The sequence below is a fragment of the Pteropus vampyrus genome, unplaced genomic scaffold, assembly GCF_000151845.1.
Source record: "Pteropus vampyrus isolate Shadow unplaced genomic scaffold, Pvam_2.0 Scaffold61, whole genome shotgun sequence".
Classification (NCBI taxonomy): domain Eukaryota; kingdom Metazoa; phylum Chordata; class Mammalia; order Chiroptera; family Pteropodidae; genus Pteropus; species Pteropus vampyrus.
The window spans coordinates 135,266-153,118 of record NW_011888842.1 but is presented as its reverse complement, the minus strand read 5'-3'; the positions used below and the strand labels follow the sequence as shown (position 1 = coordinate 153,118).

General features: G+C 41.7%; 2 protein-coding genes and 1 pseudogene across 3 annotated transcripts; 1 reads left to right on the top strand and 2 right to left on the bottom strand.

The window, feature by feature from the left end:
- Positions 1 to 93: 93 nt before the first annotated feature.
- RNF183 (ring finger protein 183) lies at positions 94 to 5,748 on the top strand. Of its 2 annotated transcripts, none has more exons than XM_011360903.2 (2): positions 94 to 252; positions 4,658 to 5,748. In XM_011360903.2, the coding sequence occupies exons 1-2, from the start codon at positions 123 to 125 to the stop codon at positions 5,260 to 5,262; spliced, it is 735 nt and encodes a 244-aa protein (XP_011359205.2). In that variant the 5' UTR covers positions 94 to 122; the 3' UTR covers positions 5,263 to 5,748. The 2 variants fall into 2 exon arrangements, with proteins under 2 accessions (XP_011359205.2, XP_011359206.1); XM_011360904.2 differs by lacking the exon at positions 94 to 252 and adding an exon at positions 261 to 3,931.
- A 2,915-nt stretch (positions 5,749 to 8,663) lies between these two features.
- On the bottom strand, positions 8,664 to 14,555 carry PRPF4 (pre-mRNA processing factor 4). The gene is made up of 7 exons (XM_023531058.1): positions 14,458 to 14,555; positions 13,673 to 13,796; positions 12,255 to 12,344; positions 10,547 to 10,669; positions 10,330 to 10,437; positions 10,120 to 10,238; positions 8,664 to 9,606 (listed from the first exon to the last, which is right to left on the bottom strand). Exons 1-7 carry the CDS (start codon positions 14,537 to 14,539, stop codon positions 9,413 to 9,415), a joined length of 840 nt encoding a protein of 279 aa, XP_023386826.1. The 5' UTR covers positions 14,540 to 14,555; the 3' UTR covers positions 8,664 to 9,412.
- On the bottom strand, positions 14,048 to 14,166 carry LOC111740321 (annotated as a pseudogene).
- Positions 14,556 to 17,853: the final 3,298 nt, after the last annotated feature.

Genomic DNA, 17,853 nt, shown 5'->3' with positions numbered 1-17,853 from the left:
GTTGGAAGATGAAGAAACCAAAGCTTCTAGGCTGTCCTCTGTGAACACAGACAGTGGAAAGTTATCAGAAGGAAAAAGAAAATCTGAAACAGAGAAGCTAGCCAGGAGCTGCCAGAAGACTCATGCAAATGAGCCCCACCCACGAATGCCTGGAAACCATGCCAGAAGTCAGAGCACTTGCTGCAGAGCCTCACTCTGGAAAGGAGGAGGAGGAAGAGGAGGAGGAGGAGGAAAGAGGCTCTGAAGGAGCAGGTAAGGAGCCACAGGGGGTCATGGAGGGCTGGGTCACAGTGCCCTAGAGTCCTAAGAGGCAGCTCAGTCCAGCTGAATACTTTCTTTCTGGGATCGTCTTTCAAGTTCAGCCATTCTTCAGCTGTGAAGCCTTGGGCAAGTCACTTCACTATTCTGAGCTTTGGCTTCCCCCATCTATAAAATGGGTATAAAAATATCATGCTAACTAGGTATCTGAGCACATGCTGTGCCTTGCTGAGAACGTGACAGACATTATTCCTTCCTCACAGTAACCCTGTAAAGTGGGATTATTAGCCTATTTTACAGAAGAAAATGAAGCTCAGAGAGGTTAAGCCATTAGTCAAAGACAGCAAATAAATCTGGTTCCAAAGTCTGCACACTTTCTACTCCCCATCCTGCCTCCTACACAGGGTGCTTTTAAAGAATCAAATGGCCTCATGCAAATGAAAAAAAATCATAAGACACATTTATACCATCTGCATGTGAGTCACCACACTTAGATCCTAGAGAAGGTTGGGGCTCTTTGTAAACTGTGAAGTGCTATAAAAACGTTCTCTCTCTTGAGGTTGAAAACATTGGGGTGATACTACAGACAATATCTGGCAAACCGACTTAGTCATAGATAGAGACCATGCCTCAGGGGTTGTGTTTAGGACTTGTAGCTGAGATGTCCTGGCTTGGGGGTGAGTGGTAAGTGGCAGACAAGGGCCACGATGCTGATGCCACTGTGACCTTCCTTCCTCTTTACAGCTTGGCCATGGAACTTCAGAAAATGTAGGTTGGCTTTGTGGGGAAGGGGAGAGCCTTAAATGCGTACTGCAGTAAAGTTAGAATTTTCAGATAAAAACAAACATAAACACCTAAAATCTTACCCCCAGAGATAACCATTGTTGACATTTTGACATTTGTTATTCTATGCTTTTTTTCCATTGCACACATACATTGGAAAATTGGACTATATCCTAATATGGTTTTATTACTAGTTCTTTTCACTTAATGGCATATCATGACCATATTTCCATATTAATAGATGTGTTATCACATCATTTTAAAGGCTGCAGAATGTCTCTTCATATGGATGGAGCAGAATTTATTTAATCAATGTCCCACCGTTAGGTAATTAGGTAGTTTCAATTCTTCACCATCAAAGCAGAACTCTGATGGGGATCTCTGTAACCTGAGGGGCATTTCTGTAACCAAATTTTTGTATAGGCCCTTGATTATTTCCATGGGATACATTCCTAGTGGGGTAACTGCTGATTCAAGGTTATGTACATTTTAAGGCTTTTGATCAGTACTAAAGGTCTGCTTCTGACACACTCTGGAATTCAGGGGCTCCTCAAAGCTCAGTGCAGAAAACTTTATGGGACTTTGACCCTTCCTATCTTACAAATCCATTTGCAGTGATAAGGCTAACCACCTCATATATGGTCTTTACCAGGTGCCAGGCTCTTATCTAAGAGCTTTACCCTCTGATATACTACTTTTAGCTTCCTTTACAGAAGGGAAAAATGAGGCACAGAGAAGTTAAGCAATTCAACCAGAATTATGGCCCTAATAAGCAGTGGAATTGGGGTCATGAGCCTTGACAAGGTGGTTCCAGAATCTATGCTGTCCACTGTTTTCTTGGGAAGTGCTTTGATTCCATCTCCAAAGATATTCTCCCCCATCCCTTTGATCTTTCCTGCCATCTCCCGACCTATGTCAAGCACCACCATCCTAGCCTGGAGCACCGCTGGAGTCCCTAACTGGTCTTCTGTTTCCACACTGTTCCCTGCTCTGCAGTGGAATGGCTTTTAAAATGAAAATAGGATCAGGTCACTTTCCCCTCAGCACCCCACACTCCCCAGAATAAAACTCAGCTGCATCCCAGCTTCCAAGGCCCACCTCCTTTCTCTCTGGATTAATCCTGAGCCACTTTCCCATCCCAGCTCCGTCGGTTACACCTCAGTCACCCGGGATTCGTTTCACTTCCTCCATTTGGCAGACCTTTTATCACATTAGGACTTTGGTACATGCTGTTCCCTTGACCTAGAATGTTCTTCTTCCGCTCTGCACTGCTGGAGTCTTCTCAAACTTCAGTCTCAGCTTTCATGTCACCTCTTCGAAGAAACCCCTGGTGGTCTCATCTGAAGCAGCCAATGCTCTAAGCCCCATTTTCCTTTTTTTTGTCCGTTATAGTGTTCATTAAAATTATATATGTATTTATTGCCCACTCCTCACCAAATGTCCCTTCCCCTCACTAGACTTTAAAGACTTTGATGAAGTCAAAGACCATGTCTATTTTGTTCATCGTTATTGACCCAATGCTTCACACAGCACCTGGCATATGGTGTGCACTAGGTAATTCAATAACTGTAGAAAGGATGATCCTTTCTAATGAACACCTTCTTCTCCACAGAAGAAGGTGTTCATTAGAAAGGATGCTTGGTAAACTATCCCAGTTTTGGTCAGAGCTATTCCATCCTCCTTCTGTAGATCTTCATTTCCTCTTCCCTATACAAAGCAGTTAACAGAATCTGGAAGAAAACCAGGGAGTCATGAGTGAGAGAGTATAAGCAGGTTTTGCTTCAGGTATCAACCCAGTCAGGGTAGGTGAGATCATTCCAGGGACACAAGGAAGAATCACTGCCCCCAAATTCCCCTTGCACAGTTCCTGGATTCCTACCACAAGAGATTTATGGCCATGAGGAATTTCCTGAGAATACACAAACACTATCTAGTTAATAACACACATCCAGCAGGTAACTGAATGGATGAGTGTTCTGCCTGTATGACTGTACATGATAGTAGACTGGAAGTCCCAGCGTCACTAGTAACTAGCTTGGGTGAGAGCTACTTCTTGCCTTCTGTCTGCAAAGTATGTGGTTAGGTCAGAGAAGTGGTTTTTAAACATTATTTTTTTCCTCAGCAGCTCAGCTCTTCTCTTATTCATATAATCAATATGAGAAAAGCTAAATATTTTGGTTAAAATGGGGAAGCAGGGCTGGAGCCCTCCTCCTTCCTGACTCCCCTTTTAAGTCCCCAAGGGTGGTGGGATGGCCAACCGTTGGACTCTAAGATCATTGTGCTCAGTGCTGCCAGGGTGGCCGTCTGTGTTCTGGTTGCAGCTTCTTGGGCACATGAAATGACCAAAAGGGGATCAGAGAGAACTTGCTGAATCTGATATCTGAGGTTTTAGGCTGTGTAGTGTGTGAATTTCACAGCAATTGGTGTGGAGGGCAGGCAGCCCCTTTATGCAAGAAGGTCTCAGCCATTTTAGAAAAGAATGAGGGCCCAGGAGAGAAGAGGCCCAGAAGGCTCACTTACTCTCTCCACAGTCTAGAAAAAAGAAATTGCCACCCCTACCCTTCTAGCCAGCAATCTGGGGTCTTGAAAGGACCTCCAACCCACATACTTGGCTTCCAGGGTTGGTTGTTTTGTCAAGCCCTGGGGAAACTCCCCTCCCCACCAACAGCTGGGCAACTCTCTAGCCTTTGCTGCAGGCAGGTGTGCTCAAGAGGCTGCAGCCTGGGCCACCTGGCAGCTCCAGGTGCTCTGTGTGCGCTGCCATGGAGATGGGCCCCGGGGTTGGTGGCGAGAAAGCAGTCTTCCAAAGCTCCTCGGATTCAGAAGAGAGACTGAAGCCTCGGGCCCTTCAGGGTAGTCTGCTGACCACATTAGTGCCACGGAGGCCCAGGTGGGTGCCGGGGGGTGGGGGTGGGGGTGTCCTTGGGACAAAAGGAAGGAGGAGGAGCCAGGGGAGGCCAAGTATTGGGAGGAGGGTCTGAAGGGCTGATCTGCAGACCAGGGCAAGGGAGCCTCTCCAAGCTCCCAGGCCAAGGGGAGAGGCTTTGCCAGGGGCCCCCTTGCCAGGCCAGTGAGTGCCCTGCTAAAGACTGGGCAAATGCGCTGTAGAGGGTTGGCCCTGTAGCCCAATGGGAGGAGGGAAAGAGGGCCTAGCGTTTGTTCCCAGAGAGACAGACCAGGGAATTCACAAAGCCCATCTCTGCACTAGTTGGAGATATGCAGCAGCAGGGGAGGAAATAGTCGATCTCTAGCACAAACCACTGACAGTGGCTCCCCTCTCTCTCCCTGGAGTTTGAGAAGCCAAGGGCAGTCACATAGTATTTTTATTTTTATCCATTTCCAAAGCCAGAATGCAGTCTCCTCTAGTGGCGGCTCATTAATAGTGGGGTGACTCAGGCCTTCACCGATAGAAGGGATACTACTGGAGTACGACTTAATCCTATGGTTTAGCAATTGGGTAATCTGGAACAAATTGTTTCGACTTTTTGAATTAAGATTTTTCATCTGTGAAAGGTGGGTGATAATACCTTTTAACAACTCACAGAACACAGCCTAGGACCAAACACCGGGACAGCACTTAATGGGTGTTCCTTTACTTCTTTTCCCTCTCTGCCAGGACATCTCTTGCCAGGCCTCCTAGCGTCTGGTGTGAGGATGGCCGTGCAGCAGAGCCGGGAGCCCGAGTGCCCTGTCTGCTGGAACCCCTTCAACAACATGTTCCACACCCCCAAAGTGCTGGATTGCTGCCACTCCTTCTGCGTGGAGTGCCTGGCTCACCTCAGCCTAGTGACTCCCGCCCGGCGCCGGTTGCTGTGCCCACTCTGTCGCCAGCCCACTGTGCTGGCCTCCGGGCAGCCTGTCACTGACTTGCCCACAGATACTGCCATGCTCACCCTGCTCCGCCTGGAGCCCCACCACGTCATCCTGGAAGGCCATCAGCTCTGTCTCAAAGACCAGCCCAAGAGCCGCTACTTCCTGCGCCAGCCCCGGGTCTACACGCTAGACCTAGGCCCCGAGCCTGGGAGCCAGACTGAGGCCCCCCAGGCCAGGGCCCCTACCACCACGCCCATTCCCATCCCCAGCCACTACTCTCTGAGGGAGTGTTTCCGAAACCCTCAGTTCCGGATCTTTGCTTATCTGATGGCTGTCATCCTCAGTGTCACTCTGTTGCTTATCTTCTCCATCTTTTGGACCAAGGAGTTCCTTGGGGGTATGGGGTGAACATCTGTTCAGGATGAGGAACCAAGCCCTTCTTGGTTGCTGCTGGGTATGAGGACTGCAGAACCTCATGTGGGGTTGTCTTCCTTTGTAGTATTGTTCATTCTTACAATCCACGGATTAGTTAGGCCATGTGTTTGCTTCTGGGAGTCCTCTGAAAGCTAAAAGGCTGGGAAAAGATGTGAAGAGACCTCTGGGTGTGAACCACGGGGCCATGGAAGGGTGATGATCTGATTAGAGCCTTACACAGCAAGTTGTGCCAAAGGACTGGGTGTCTCCAGGAACCTGACTGGCCCAAACAGCAAGCTGAATTTCTCACTGGAGCTGCTTTGAACTTGGCTCATTTTTAATTTTTTTATTATGTTGCTAAAAAAATTTGGAAAGCAAGCTTCAATTCTGTGGACAAACATGTCTCTCCCTAGCAGTTTTCTCTGGATGTCTTTACCAGTCCCAGTAAAAATGGTCTGCATTCATCCACTCATTCAATCACCATTTGGCTGGTGCTGTGTCAGAACTAGGGGAAAGGTAGGATTATCCAGGTGTGGCAGCGGGGGGGGTGTGCTCTTTCTGGTACAGGACAACCTCTTTTGTCTGTATGTTTTATGGAGTGTTGAGTCTGAAAGTTCAAAGGCGAGAGAGGGTCAGTGGATCAAAGGAAATCCGGGACTTGAAAGGAAAAGTCATTTCTCCTGGTCAGTGCAGAGGCCTTGATAAGTCATGCAAAGTTGAGATGACTCCCCTCTACCAAACATAGAAATTTTGGCCTCAGGACCCTGGATAGAATAAAAGCCGTAGGTCCCACCCAGGCCGCGCAGGCAGTGGTCCCTGGTTTTTTCATGACAAAACCTAGGGATGAAGATAATTCAGTAGAATTTGGATGCTTGGGCTGCTGCTTGACTACAAGTTGCCACCTCTGCAGAGGCTAAAACCCTGATTTCTGCTTCTGCAGTTTTAATATTCCTTAGTGGCCCAGGGCTCTAGGACAATCTCAAAGTGGTTAAAACACCATCGCAGTTATGAAGAGATGACAGTTTGGGTTTTTTTTTTTTTTTTAATTTGTAGAATAAGCTTTCAGAGACCGAAAATTGGTTTAATTTGCTCTAAATAACATTCTTAGTGGAACCAGCTTCTATAAATTCTTAGGGATCTTAATGTACAAGATATTCCAAAATAGCCAAGACATGTATTTTACATTTAGTAAAACCAAACGGTCGTAAGATGTGAAGAAAAAGTTCTCCATTACAAAATTGGAAAGTTGCCGATGTTATCCCATCAGGAGACTCGCCGACCTTTCCATTTGCGCCATCGAAGATAATTACTCTAAAGCTGGGACTCAAGTTCTCCCCACTGACTTCATTTCTTTACATATCCTTGCTCCTTAACCTTGTGGTAAGTTAGGCAATGAGCTCACCATGTTTTCAGAGCCATGAGGAACAGGGAGAAACACTTCCCTGTACACTAGGGCCTACTGCTCTGAGTAAACTCATCCCTATTCATAACTGAATCTGAGCCTCCACAAATTTAGCAGCTACCTTGTTCAAGCTAGTAAGTGGTGGACTCTTTAGTAGAAATAGAAATTATACTCTTGAAGTGGCTGATAATTCCAGCCAAATAAAACAAGTTTGAATTATTTTTTTGAACAGGGCAACATTTTAGTATCTTCTATTCTTACATTCAGGAGTTCTAACCTTGGAGCAGTGCCATCCTCCTAGGGGGCACCTGGAAATATGTGGGAACTTCTTTGGTACTCCAATGAAGGGGGTGGGTTATTTCTGGCTTGTAGTACTCCAGAGGTCAGCCATGGTGCAATGCTAAAAACAGTTCCACAAAACATCATCTATTCCAAAATGCAAATTGTTTCCCGTTGAACACTATAGGTTCCTCATAAGTTCATGAGGTTGAAGTGGTGAAATTAACTCCTTTAGGGATGAAGTCAGAGTAAAAGATGCAGGGACTTATCTTAGGGTTGAAGTCAGAGTAAGAGATGCAGGGACTTATCAAAAAGGCAGTATAAACAGAAGAGTGGTTAAAAAGCTCAGGCATTGTACAGGAATCAGGCCATGCTGGCTGGACTGGTCTTTTTGTCTGGCCAGTGTTGCCAACATACTCAATAAAACCCTATGAAATCTCTTTATAGGGTCATACACAGACAGACCGGGATCCACTGCTTACTAACTGGGCAACCTTGAGCAAGTTATTTAACTTGAGCTTCAGTTTTGTCTGTAAAAAGGAATAATTAACTCCTCAGATTTTAAGGACTAAATGAGATATCGGAAGGTCTCTGGCAGTGTCTAGACAGAGAGTAAGTGTCCTGTTAAGTGGAGGCTGTACATTACCATAAAATGCCACACTCGATTTATGTTCAACTGCTTTCTTACAATGACATTTCCAGTAAAGAAATGAATGTTCTGCATTTGTTTTGCCAAAGCGTAAAGAAAATGTTTTCACCTAGTTGCTACCTCTAAATCTCTTGGAAGCCCCTCCCTCTGCCCCCAAAAGATTAACTAATAAAATTTAAACTTCAAAAACTAAAAACCTTAATACATTTATACATTATATCCGAACTGCATGCTAATACACTAATATTCATTATTAGTTTACACATACTACAAAAGTAGTAATGAAAATCACTTCTTTTCATGGCCAACTATAGAAGAAATAGAGCCCATTAATATGTAAATAATAGTGACATGCCCAACAGAGGGTAAGGCCAAGAATTCATAAGCTTAACAGATACTAGGATATACAATTTGGTTATAACTGAAATCAGATTAAACAGAGTATTTCACTATTTCAATCACACAATTGAACAATAGAGTTAGACAAGCCACTCTCAGCCTCTCTGAAATAGCAAGTCAAAGTGTTTTTAAATGTTTAAAAGGAGAAGACATCATATGCCCCTCTTGAATTTCCTACACACAATCCTTTCTTCCAAATTCCTTATTTTTGTATGAAATTACTGTGTACTTTCAGAGTTCAGTGGTTGTGTATTTGGGGTGGAAAGAGGTGAAGGTAACTACTGATTGCCAATGAGTAAAAATATTATAGAGTCCAGATACAGTTCACTGGTAGTCTGGCCCATAATGCAATAGCCCTCTATTTCTTAAAAAATTAACAAAATGCTTATTAAGAAGACAGAAATTGTAGCAAGCCATATTTGAGATTATGTCTCAAACCCCCCCCAAAAGGCGGGACCTCCATGGATCAAAGGCTGGGATTAACTATGCAAAATAATTCTTTGAGGGAGTTTTTATAATAGGATTTTACTCTGTAGCGAGTAATAATAATAAAAAGTTTATGTTTAGGAATACCCTTTAGAGATTTTTTCCCAGACTTACCTTGACATGAAGGGTACATCCTTTAAATAACTAACAGAAAAGAGGTTGCACAATAAAGACATCATATTTGCTTTCTAAAAATTTCATTGACTCGACACAATGACTTAGCTTTGGGCTAACACAAAAGAGACGCCAATTACAAAGCTAAATGGAAGACATTTACTGACATAATTACAAAGCTAAATGGAAAACATTTACTGACATGGCAAATGTACGGTCTGAGCTTCGTGATGCAGGAAGCATTCCAAATGAACCCAACAGAAAGAGGTTAAAAATTTTCTCTACTGCATAGCCCTGAGCATAGCTGTGGGTCTACCTCTTCACCTCCCATTCTCAAGGTAAAGTTTCTCTGTCAGGCGTTGTATACCCAGTGCGTGGGGAGACTTGGGTGCCCCTGTACTTGAGGGCTTCCAGAGTACAGTCCAGTTGCCTTGCTCTCCAGGTCACATGTTGTCCTGAAGCACGTACCATGTAATGAAAAGGCAAGTTTCAAGAATTAAAAATGGAGTCAGTCACAATCCTGAGTGCTGTGAGGAAGGCAACAGGGCATTTAAAAGAAAGATTAATAAAAATGTCTACACAGTTCTTGGCAGGGTGTGAAGATGAAATTAAAATGGCAACCATGAGAGGGATCTCCAGCACCCAGGGACTGGGCCACCGGCCTAGAGTGGAGACTGACAGGAAATCCAATCCACTGAGAGTTCACACAAGGTTACTGGCAAAACACATGATGTAACACAACTTGTCAATCCTTTCTTTTGAAAATGGCTCTTAAGAGAGAGCCTGAGATTGGAGTCCTTTTTCCACGGTCCTGCCTATTCAGCCATCCATAGCTTGAAGGTCCTGTCATATGAGCAAGTGGCTATAAGCTGCCCATCGGAAGAAATGTCTAGGCCCATAACTTTGCCTTCATGGCCAGCCAGAGTCTTCAGTGGGGACCAGCCTGGGTGGGTCCAGATCTTGGCTGTGTTATCATAGGCACCAGTGAGCAAGAAATTCCCATGGATAGCTACAAGAGAAAAGAAGGAAAGTTGCTTGGGGAATTCAAGTATTTAAGAGCACAAGAAAATAAAAGCACAAAAATCTGCTAGACAATACTACTTTGAAAAAGAAGGTATTTCCACATTCAGAAAAACTCAACACTCTGATCTATTTTCCTACTAGGCCTCCAGAAAAAAGGGACAACTACAGGCAGACTTAGGGAAACAAATAACATTATGAGGGTCTTTTGAACCTTTCCCCAACAGACAGTCTGTTCAGAACATTAAGGATTCAGTGCTTAGAATTTCCATGGAGAAAAAGGTGAAGCACTCAAGAAGTCTTCTTTACTTTCTTGAAACAAAAAGCACACCATGCCATAGTTGTCTGAAAGTATAGTAGAGGGAGGGAAACTAAAATGTGCTCCTTCAACAGAGTCCCAATTCTCTCCCGTTCCACTTCCAAGTTAAGCTAAAGCCTGGCCTGCATTCCATGGAAGTATAACCTGTCTCATAATTAGGCCTAAAGCAGAAGGAAAGCTTACGCTCAAACTTGACACCAGTCACTAAGTTCTGATGGGCAGGGATGGTATAGACACAACGCCGCTGTCGAAGGTCCCACACTTTGCAAGTGTTGTCACCACTGCCAGTTGCAATGTGGTAGCTGTGGATCAGGCGTAGTAGTGAAGTTAGAAACAAAGAGTACTTCCTGACCAAGAACCCTCTCCACCCCTCATTCAGTGAGCTTTGTTTACCCATTGGGGGAGAAATTAATTCCATAGATTTCCTTCAGGTGCCCTTCTAGGAACATGATACAACGTCCTGTGCGCAAGTCCCAAACTCGACCAAATGCATCCAGACCCCTGATAAAACAATTTACAAATGAACATTCTGAATCCGGTTCTCTTTGGAAGCAGGCACACATGAGGTGAGACTAGTGAGCTGCCCCTGGCTATGTGGAAGAAGCCTTACCCGGTGCCAGCCAAAGAGCCATCTTGATGGAAGGCAATGTCATACACACCCATGCTGTGGCCTTCCTGATGTAGGATCTCTTCTTGAGCCTCCAAGTCCCATAAGCGCCATGAGCGGTCATAGCTAAAAAATTAAACTAATAATTAACCAGAAGGTATTTATTCACTTTTTATAATATGCAAGGTACTATAAATAGTTGTAGTTTCAGTAACGCTTCTGAAACTATTCATATAACCATATTAACTAGAAATTCTTTTCTGGCATAAACGATGTCTCAATAACAGAGCATATATGTCTTGGGTGATACCTGGGAAACCACGACTTCCTCTAAAACTGATTCAAAGTCTATTTTAAGAGCAGAATTCCCCAAGAATGGACCAGCAAAGATTCTGTTGCCTTCTTTCTTCCCGAATTCCACTGTTATGACCTTTCGGTCATGGAGCGTTTATATATTTACTAAGCCCTAAACTGGATATTGGGAATACAAAAGTCAATCATAGACACGCATATCAACGGAATCAAGTAAAAAAAGACCCACATATATATTATGGCCCAATTATTTTCAATGAGGATGCCAGGGAAAGGAAAATCTCTTCAATAAATGGTGGCAGAATTGTCTATGCGCACAGAAACAAAGACAAAAAAAAAGAAAAGACATTAAAAAACTGAGTAAAACCCCTGGACACTGCATGAAGGATATACAAATGTTCAATAAGCATATGACAAAGTACTCAACATCAATAGTCATTAGGGTAATAAAAGTGAAAACTGTGAGATTTCAGGACACACTTGCTAGGCTGGGAAGAAAGAATGCTAAGACTGACAACTCGAAATGTTGGTAAGGATGTGAAACCACCAGAATTCTGGGATTGTAAAATGGTACAACCCTTGTAAGTTTTTTAAAAGTTAAATATATATCTATCTCATGACCTAGCACTGGATATTTATTCCAGAGAAAAGAAAAAAAAAAAAAAAAACCACATCCACAAGAAGCTCTGTATAAGGATATTTGTGGCAGCTTTAATCCGACTAGCGAAAACCTGGAAAGAGTCCAATCACCCATCAATAAGGAGATGGATAATCTGTGGCTCAGCAGTACAACCGACTACTCCTTAGCAATAAAAAGGAATGACTGATACCTGCCAACAACACAAATCTTTAAAGTGTTTGGCGAGTGAAAGAAGCCAGACACAAACGAGTTCATACAGTAGGAACAGACAGAATTTATGGTGAGAGATACCAGCTCAGTGGTTGCTTTGGAAGGGGGAACTGATTGGGAAGGGGCATGAGGGAATTTTTTGCATGATGCAAATGTTCTATCGACAGGGATATGGGTCACATGAGCCTATGCATTGTCAAGATTGATTGAATTTTACACTTAAAATAAATCTACTCCACTGCATGTAAATAATATCTTAATTAAAAAGTTCTTTAGCAGATTCTGGGCTCATAAAACCTGTAGAACCAGAAAGGGAGACCAATTTGCAAGCAGAGAGGTTGACTTTAAAATTTCAGATTAATTACAATTTAAAAGCAAAAATACTTAGCCCTAACTATATCATACATTCTCTTCTGATTCTGATTCACTGCCAAAGAAGAAAATCCTACTTGAAGATCTCTGTTTTAAAAATTTATTTGGCAGTTAGCCATAAAGGGTTAACAAGATGCCATAATCCCATGTGGATAGAACAATAATAGGAAGGCTTACCAGGTGGTACCCAAGAAACGTCCTGATGGATGCCACATTACCCGGGCCACACGCACTGTGTGGCCTTCGATATCTGCCACTGGTTCATCACTGAAAAGGAATCAAACATATGTGAGTAAACTACTTTATACTCATGAAAATATTTTCTGAACTTATTAACTGTTATACACAGATGCACCTATGATGTGAAAAGCCAAACTGTAACATTTGTAACTTGTTAAAATTTTAGGGCTAACAAAAACTTAAGTCACTTGCCAAGGATTTAAGATTTGGGACTACTTCATATGTCCACAGGGCAAAACTGCCCATAGTATTTCAACAAACACTTTTTCTACTTCAATCCACTATGTTAATAAACTTCTAATGCTATACCACTCATAATTAAAGAAAAATAAAAGATAAGCAAGTCTCTCTGCACCAAAGTAGTGCTGAGATTCTAGAAAGAGAACATACTTTGATAGAGAGGTGGGGCAACAGAAATCAATCAGTTTTGGTGCAAGTGGATTGATTAAAATTTTCTTAAACTTTAGCTTGTTGAAGGAACCAATCGGAAAAAGGATCTCCTAAATAGACAGGCTTAGTTTCCTTTTGGTGGCCATTAAATTCTACCACTCAGCAACAGAAAGATCTGAAACATCAGCAAAAGAAAATAAACATGAACTCTAAAGAGGGCAATTAAAAAGGGAACTTTGTCAATGTGCATACATAGAACTAACCAAAGCCCTAGAGGAAGAGATATTGCTAAGTATTACCCAAGCCAATTAAAACTTGCTGTGCTCATAGGTAAAATCGTATCTGGTAAAGAGTACAGACGCTAATTAGCTTTTTACAAAACCCTCGAATAAAAGCCTCATATATTTTCCCAAAGAAGGAAAACTAAGCAACTGGATTCAGATGTCTTTTAGCCAACAACGGACTTCTAAAAATTTCTTGGAAAACAATAATAATAAAGACATAAAGAAAACCTTTTGTAACTGGAGAAAACAGTCTAGGTAAAGGTAATGCTACTGGGAGGAGACATCACTACCTTGGCACTACTGCCAGACAGAACTTCGCTTTTCTCTCCCCTGCAAACACATTGCCAAGAATATTTTCTTTAGTCAATCTACCAAATGGTGCACTTCTCCAATGTTGATCTATTGCACAGGAGGTAAAATGGATCTTTCCAGAATAACTGGAGCCAAGAAACAGTGGCCACTATGTCAGATGCAAAAATTAAGATCTGAAGTTAACAATCAAGAAAAAATCTGTTACAACTCCTTTGGTAAGAAAAGGTATAAGAAAGGAATCCTCCATTTTATTTTCATACCAAGTTACTTTGACTCTTAGACCATCTCTGGGGTTAAATGCCATATTTTCACATGCCAACGGCCAACCAACCACTTAGTGATTGCAACAGAGAGAACAACAATGTTCACCTGTCAAGGCTCCAAAGCTTCACAGAACCATCAGCAGCACAAGAAGCCAGATTAACATCTTTTTGGTCCAAGGAGACAGTGGATTTTGGATGAAACACAATTGCTCCTACATTTGTGTTATGGCCTGAAAGAGTGTTTAAGAAATGAAAGTTAAAGGGTTCCCACCCCCTTATAACTTATGTGCAAATACAGACTATGATAAATGATATAGGTATATATTAGGGAACATGTGGAAAGATAGGGAATTAAAGTATTCACCTACTTATTTATTTTTATTTTTTATTTATTTTATTTTTTAGGCGAGGCAACCCTCGGTTAACCTCACAGATTGCAAGAACCTTGCCAGCTTACAATCCTTTATTTTTTTATTTTTTATGCCTACAGCATCTGGTCTTCCTAGGTGGTCTCCCATCCAAATACTAACCAGGCCTGACCCCGCTTAGCTTCCGAGATCAGACGGGATCAGGCTTGTTCAGGGTAGCATGGTCATAGACAATATTCAACTATTTTAAAAAATAAACTATTTTAATTTAAACCAATATTTAAATCACATTAAAAAAGCAAAACTTTGGTTTTTTTTGGTTTTGAGATTGGACATGATAGAAAAATGATGTGCATATGAAGTCATTACCTTCTAGCCTTGTGGTCAGAGAAAACCAAGTCAAGTCAAACTAAGAATGAATCCTATGTGTACTGAGACTTAGTATCAGGCAGAGTTTTAGAGTTTTACTGCTTGACAGAGGTCACACCGGGAAAAAGGAGATTTAAACAAGATTCTAACTCACCTCGAAGAGTGTGAAGGAGATTGCAATCAGGAACAGACCAGAGCTTGCAAAGCCCACTCCTATCAAACACAAAGGAAAGCATCTCAGCCAGGGTTTGTCTGGGAAGGAAAAGGTACCTTGGTAATATTACTAAAGGACAATTTCTTCTCACCCCAACAAACTTTACAGTGACAGACAGGAAAAGAGAAATAAAAGGTTTATCATTTGAAGCGTTTGAGAAGAAAGCTATACCCAGGTCTCATGCAGCCAGGGGGCTCCACTGGACTGTACTTCATACAGCACAAGTTGCTATTCTCCTTAACTTTTGGATCAATTTGTGAGGGAAGGTAGGACGAATTAAACTATCTAATAATATTAATATTATTAATACTACCTCCTTAAATATGAATAGCATTTTGCCACTTACAAAGTACTTAGATTTTTTAAAAAGACTTTTTATTTCAGAATATCTTCAACCATTACTTTTATGTCTATTGTCTCAAAAGATCCTTATAAACAGATCTGTGAGGTACATAAAACAGGAATGATAATTTCTGCTTTATAATGAAGGTAACTGAGGCTTGGAAAGGCGGAGAGATTTGTATAGGTCCTTGGCTTTCTCTGAATCAGTCTCAAATTTTGCCTAGCTAAGTAGTTTCTATGCATATAATGTAAGGAAGTTCTCCTACTAGATGGCATGTCCCACAAAATTAACTAAATAGAACAAAACAAGTTATCACATCCTAAGAGTTTCCTGCAAATATGGTATAAGTAAACAATAAAATAAAGATTAAAAACAATAATTCACGTTTTCTGAGTCCTTACCACATACGAGGCATTATCAAGGCATAATGTTTTACAAACATCTCACCCTACTTTACAGAAAAGGAAACTGAAGCTTACAGAGATTAAGTATCTTGCCTAGGTCACATAACTGAAAAAGAAAAGGGTGTAGATACTAGTTAAGTCTATAAGCTCACATGACCTGTTCCAAAATATTAGTGTCAAAAACATGACAGACTGCTACGTGTCATAGATCTCTGGGGTTCCTTGTAAAAAGTCAGAACTGTTCACAAAGACTTTACTGTATAGTAGAATAGGTAGAGCAGTAGCATCTCTAGTTTGGTGTGATCATGAGAATCAGAGGAAGAGAATATAGAAATAGACATCTAAGACAAATGCTGATATCCCCCCATCCTCCTGAACCTGTTCCTGGTTTAGGGGAAAAAAAAAATGTCACAGTGAAATATAACTTACCAACAAGCTGTGGCCAGCATTTTGGAATTGGGACTAAAGTGACAGTAGGAGATAGGCCGATCATCCCCAATCTGACTGCAGAAATTATTCAAAGACTTTAAAAAAAAAAAAAAAGACAAACATAGATCAATAGGCTAATCCAAGGGTTTCTTGGTTTTTCTGCTATAAAAAAAGACACTTTACAGTTTTAATACCACCCAAGATTCTTCTACTGTGTGTGTGTGTGTGTGTGTGTGTGTGTGTTAGGAGACACTTATATTGATAAATGAATGGAGTCAAGGCATATCTGGAACTCCAGCACGCTGTCTTCTAGTCTTACTATCTTCTGTGTCTGCTAAATATAAACAGTAAAAACGTGGAGAGATCTAAAGTACAACTTTGACACATTAAAAGAATTAAAGAGTAGAACCATAGATCTCTGCTGAGTACAAAGTATAGTAGGTTCCTGCCACCTAAACCAATGGCTCCTCCCAAACAGTGACAGTGTAAGCAGGGAGGAATAATTATAGCTGCCTTTACCCCCTAGAGGTGGGCTGAAGTAGAAAATCCAATAAATATTTAAAAATCTTTAAGATATTGGACAACCGCTGAGCGCATCTTACCCGGAGAGATTTGTGCAGCTCTTGCATCTGGGAGGTCCTAGTTGTCTCAGGAATCTCTTTGTGGAGACGGGCCTCTTCCAAGCGTTTCATCGCCCTGTGACACACAAACGACATTACCACCATGAGTAAATGGGTTGTACACAAAGGGTCCACAGAAGTATCTGACCACTAAATTTCATTTAACAACCACAGTCATGATAAAGCAGATCCTCAGTCCTTGAGAAGAAACAAGAAAAAAATATGCTTCTTTCTCCTTCTAGGGGCTCTCCTTACCTGGGCAGTGAATAATTAGCAATCCATAGTCTAGCAACCTTCAGGCTGTTTGGTCCTTCATGGTACCAGGTTTGCTGATACTGAAAGTTAAATTAAGAGCAGAAATATCAAGTCTGAAGCATTCCTGCCTCATAGCTAACAATTCTCTATTTTAACTGCCTGGAAAAAGGTGAATTAGTTCAGTAACAGGATGAAATAAAAAATATGTGCTTTCTATTGTTTTTTTTTTTTTTTTTTCCTGTTAGGTCTTTTTAGATAGTTTCTGGTTCTTTGTTAAAAGTTACAAATGCTATGGTTCTATCCTGAATGGGAAAATCGCTAATCTCCACTTATACCTACACAGGAACTACAAACCACTACCAACAACTACTTCTAAACACTACACTCTTCACCCCCCACCCCCTACACACACAAACCATTGAGAGGTGAAAATGAGACAACTATGCCCTCATTTCCTTCGCATTTATATGATGAAGGCAAAGACATACTTTACCTCTTCTTTGGACTTCTTAGATTTCTCATCATCTTTCTTGGTCTTTTTTAAGGCATCAGTACCAACCACTGAGAGGATATTTCTTAACCTGTAATAAAAAAGAGAGAAATTTAAACAGAGTTGTGATGAGATTTTGAAAAGTACATCTAAGAATGGAGATAAGCTCCTCCTATTCTCTCGCCATTCAAATTCCAAGAAACCTTCTTTAAGAGTCAAGATGTCATGCCTAAACCGCCGGTGATTTCTTTCACTCAATCTTCTTTATGTGAGGATTCCCTAAATTAACTGTAATTACCATATGCAATTTAAAATTAACTAGCCAAAAAACTGCTACCACTTGGTCTGTGAAGACAGCCCACCTTCACTTAATGTCACATGTGCTGGATACTGACTCAGGTGCTCAATCTACAACAATAACTAAAAAACAGTTTTTGATTTCAAATAGCATAGTCCCAGAGCATTTGACTGCAAACAGCACAGTCCGGGGCAGGGGGGCAGGGGGAATGGGGACAGAAAGTAACAGAGAACTACAGTACATTATACTAAGTATTATGACGGTGGTGAAATACAGGGTGCTAAGGGGGAACATAAAAGGAGTATCTAACCTAAGTTTGGAGGGAGGATCAGGGAAAGCTTCATAGAGGTGGTGTTACCTAACCCAAGCCATCATTTCGTCAGATCAATAGGTAAAGAATGGAGAGGACTGCTGAGGCAGAAGGGTCAACAAATGTAAAGGTCTGGAGGTAAGAAAAGTGTGTTGAGCTTGGAATCACAAATAGTTCAGTATAACTG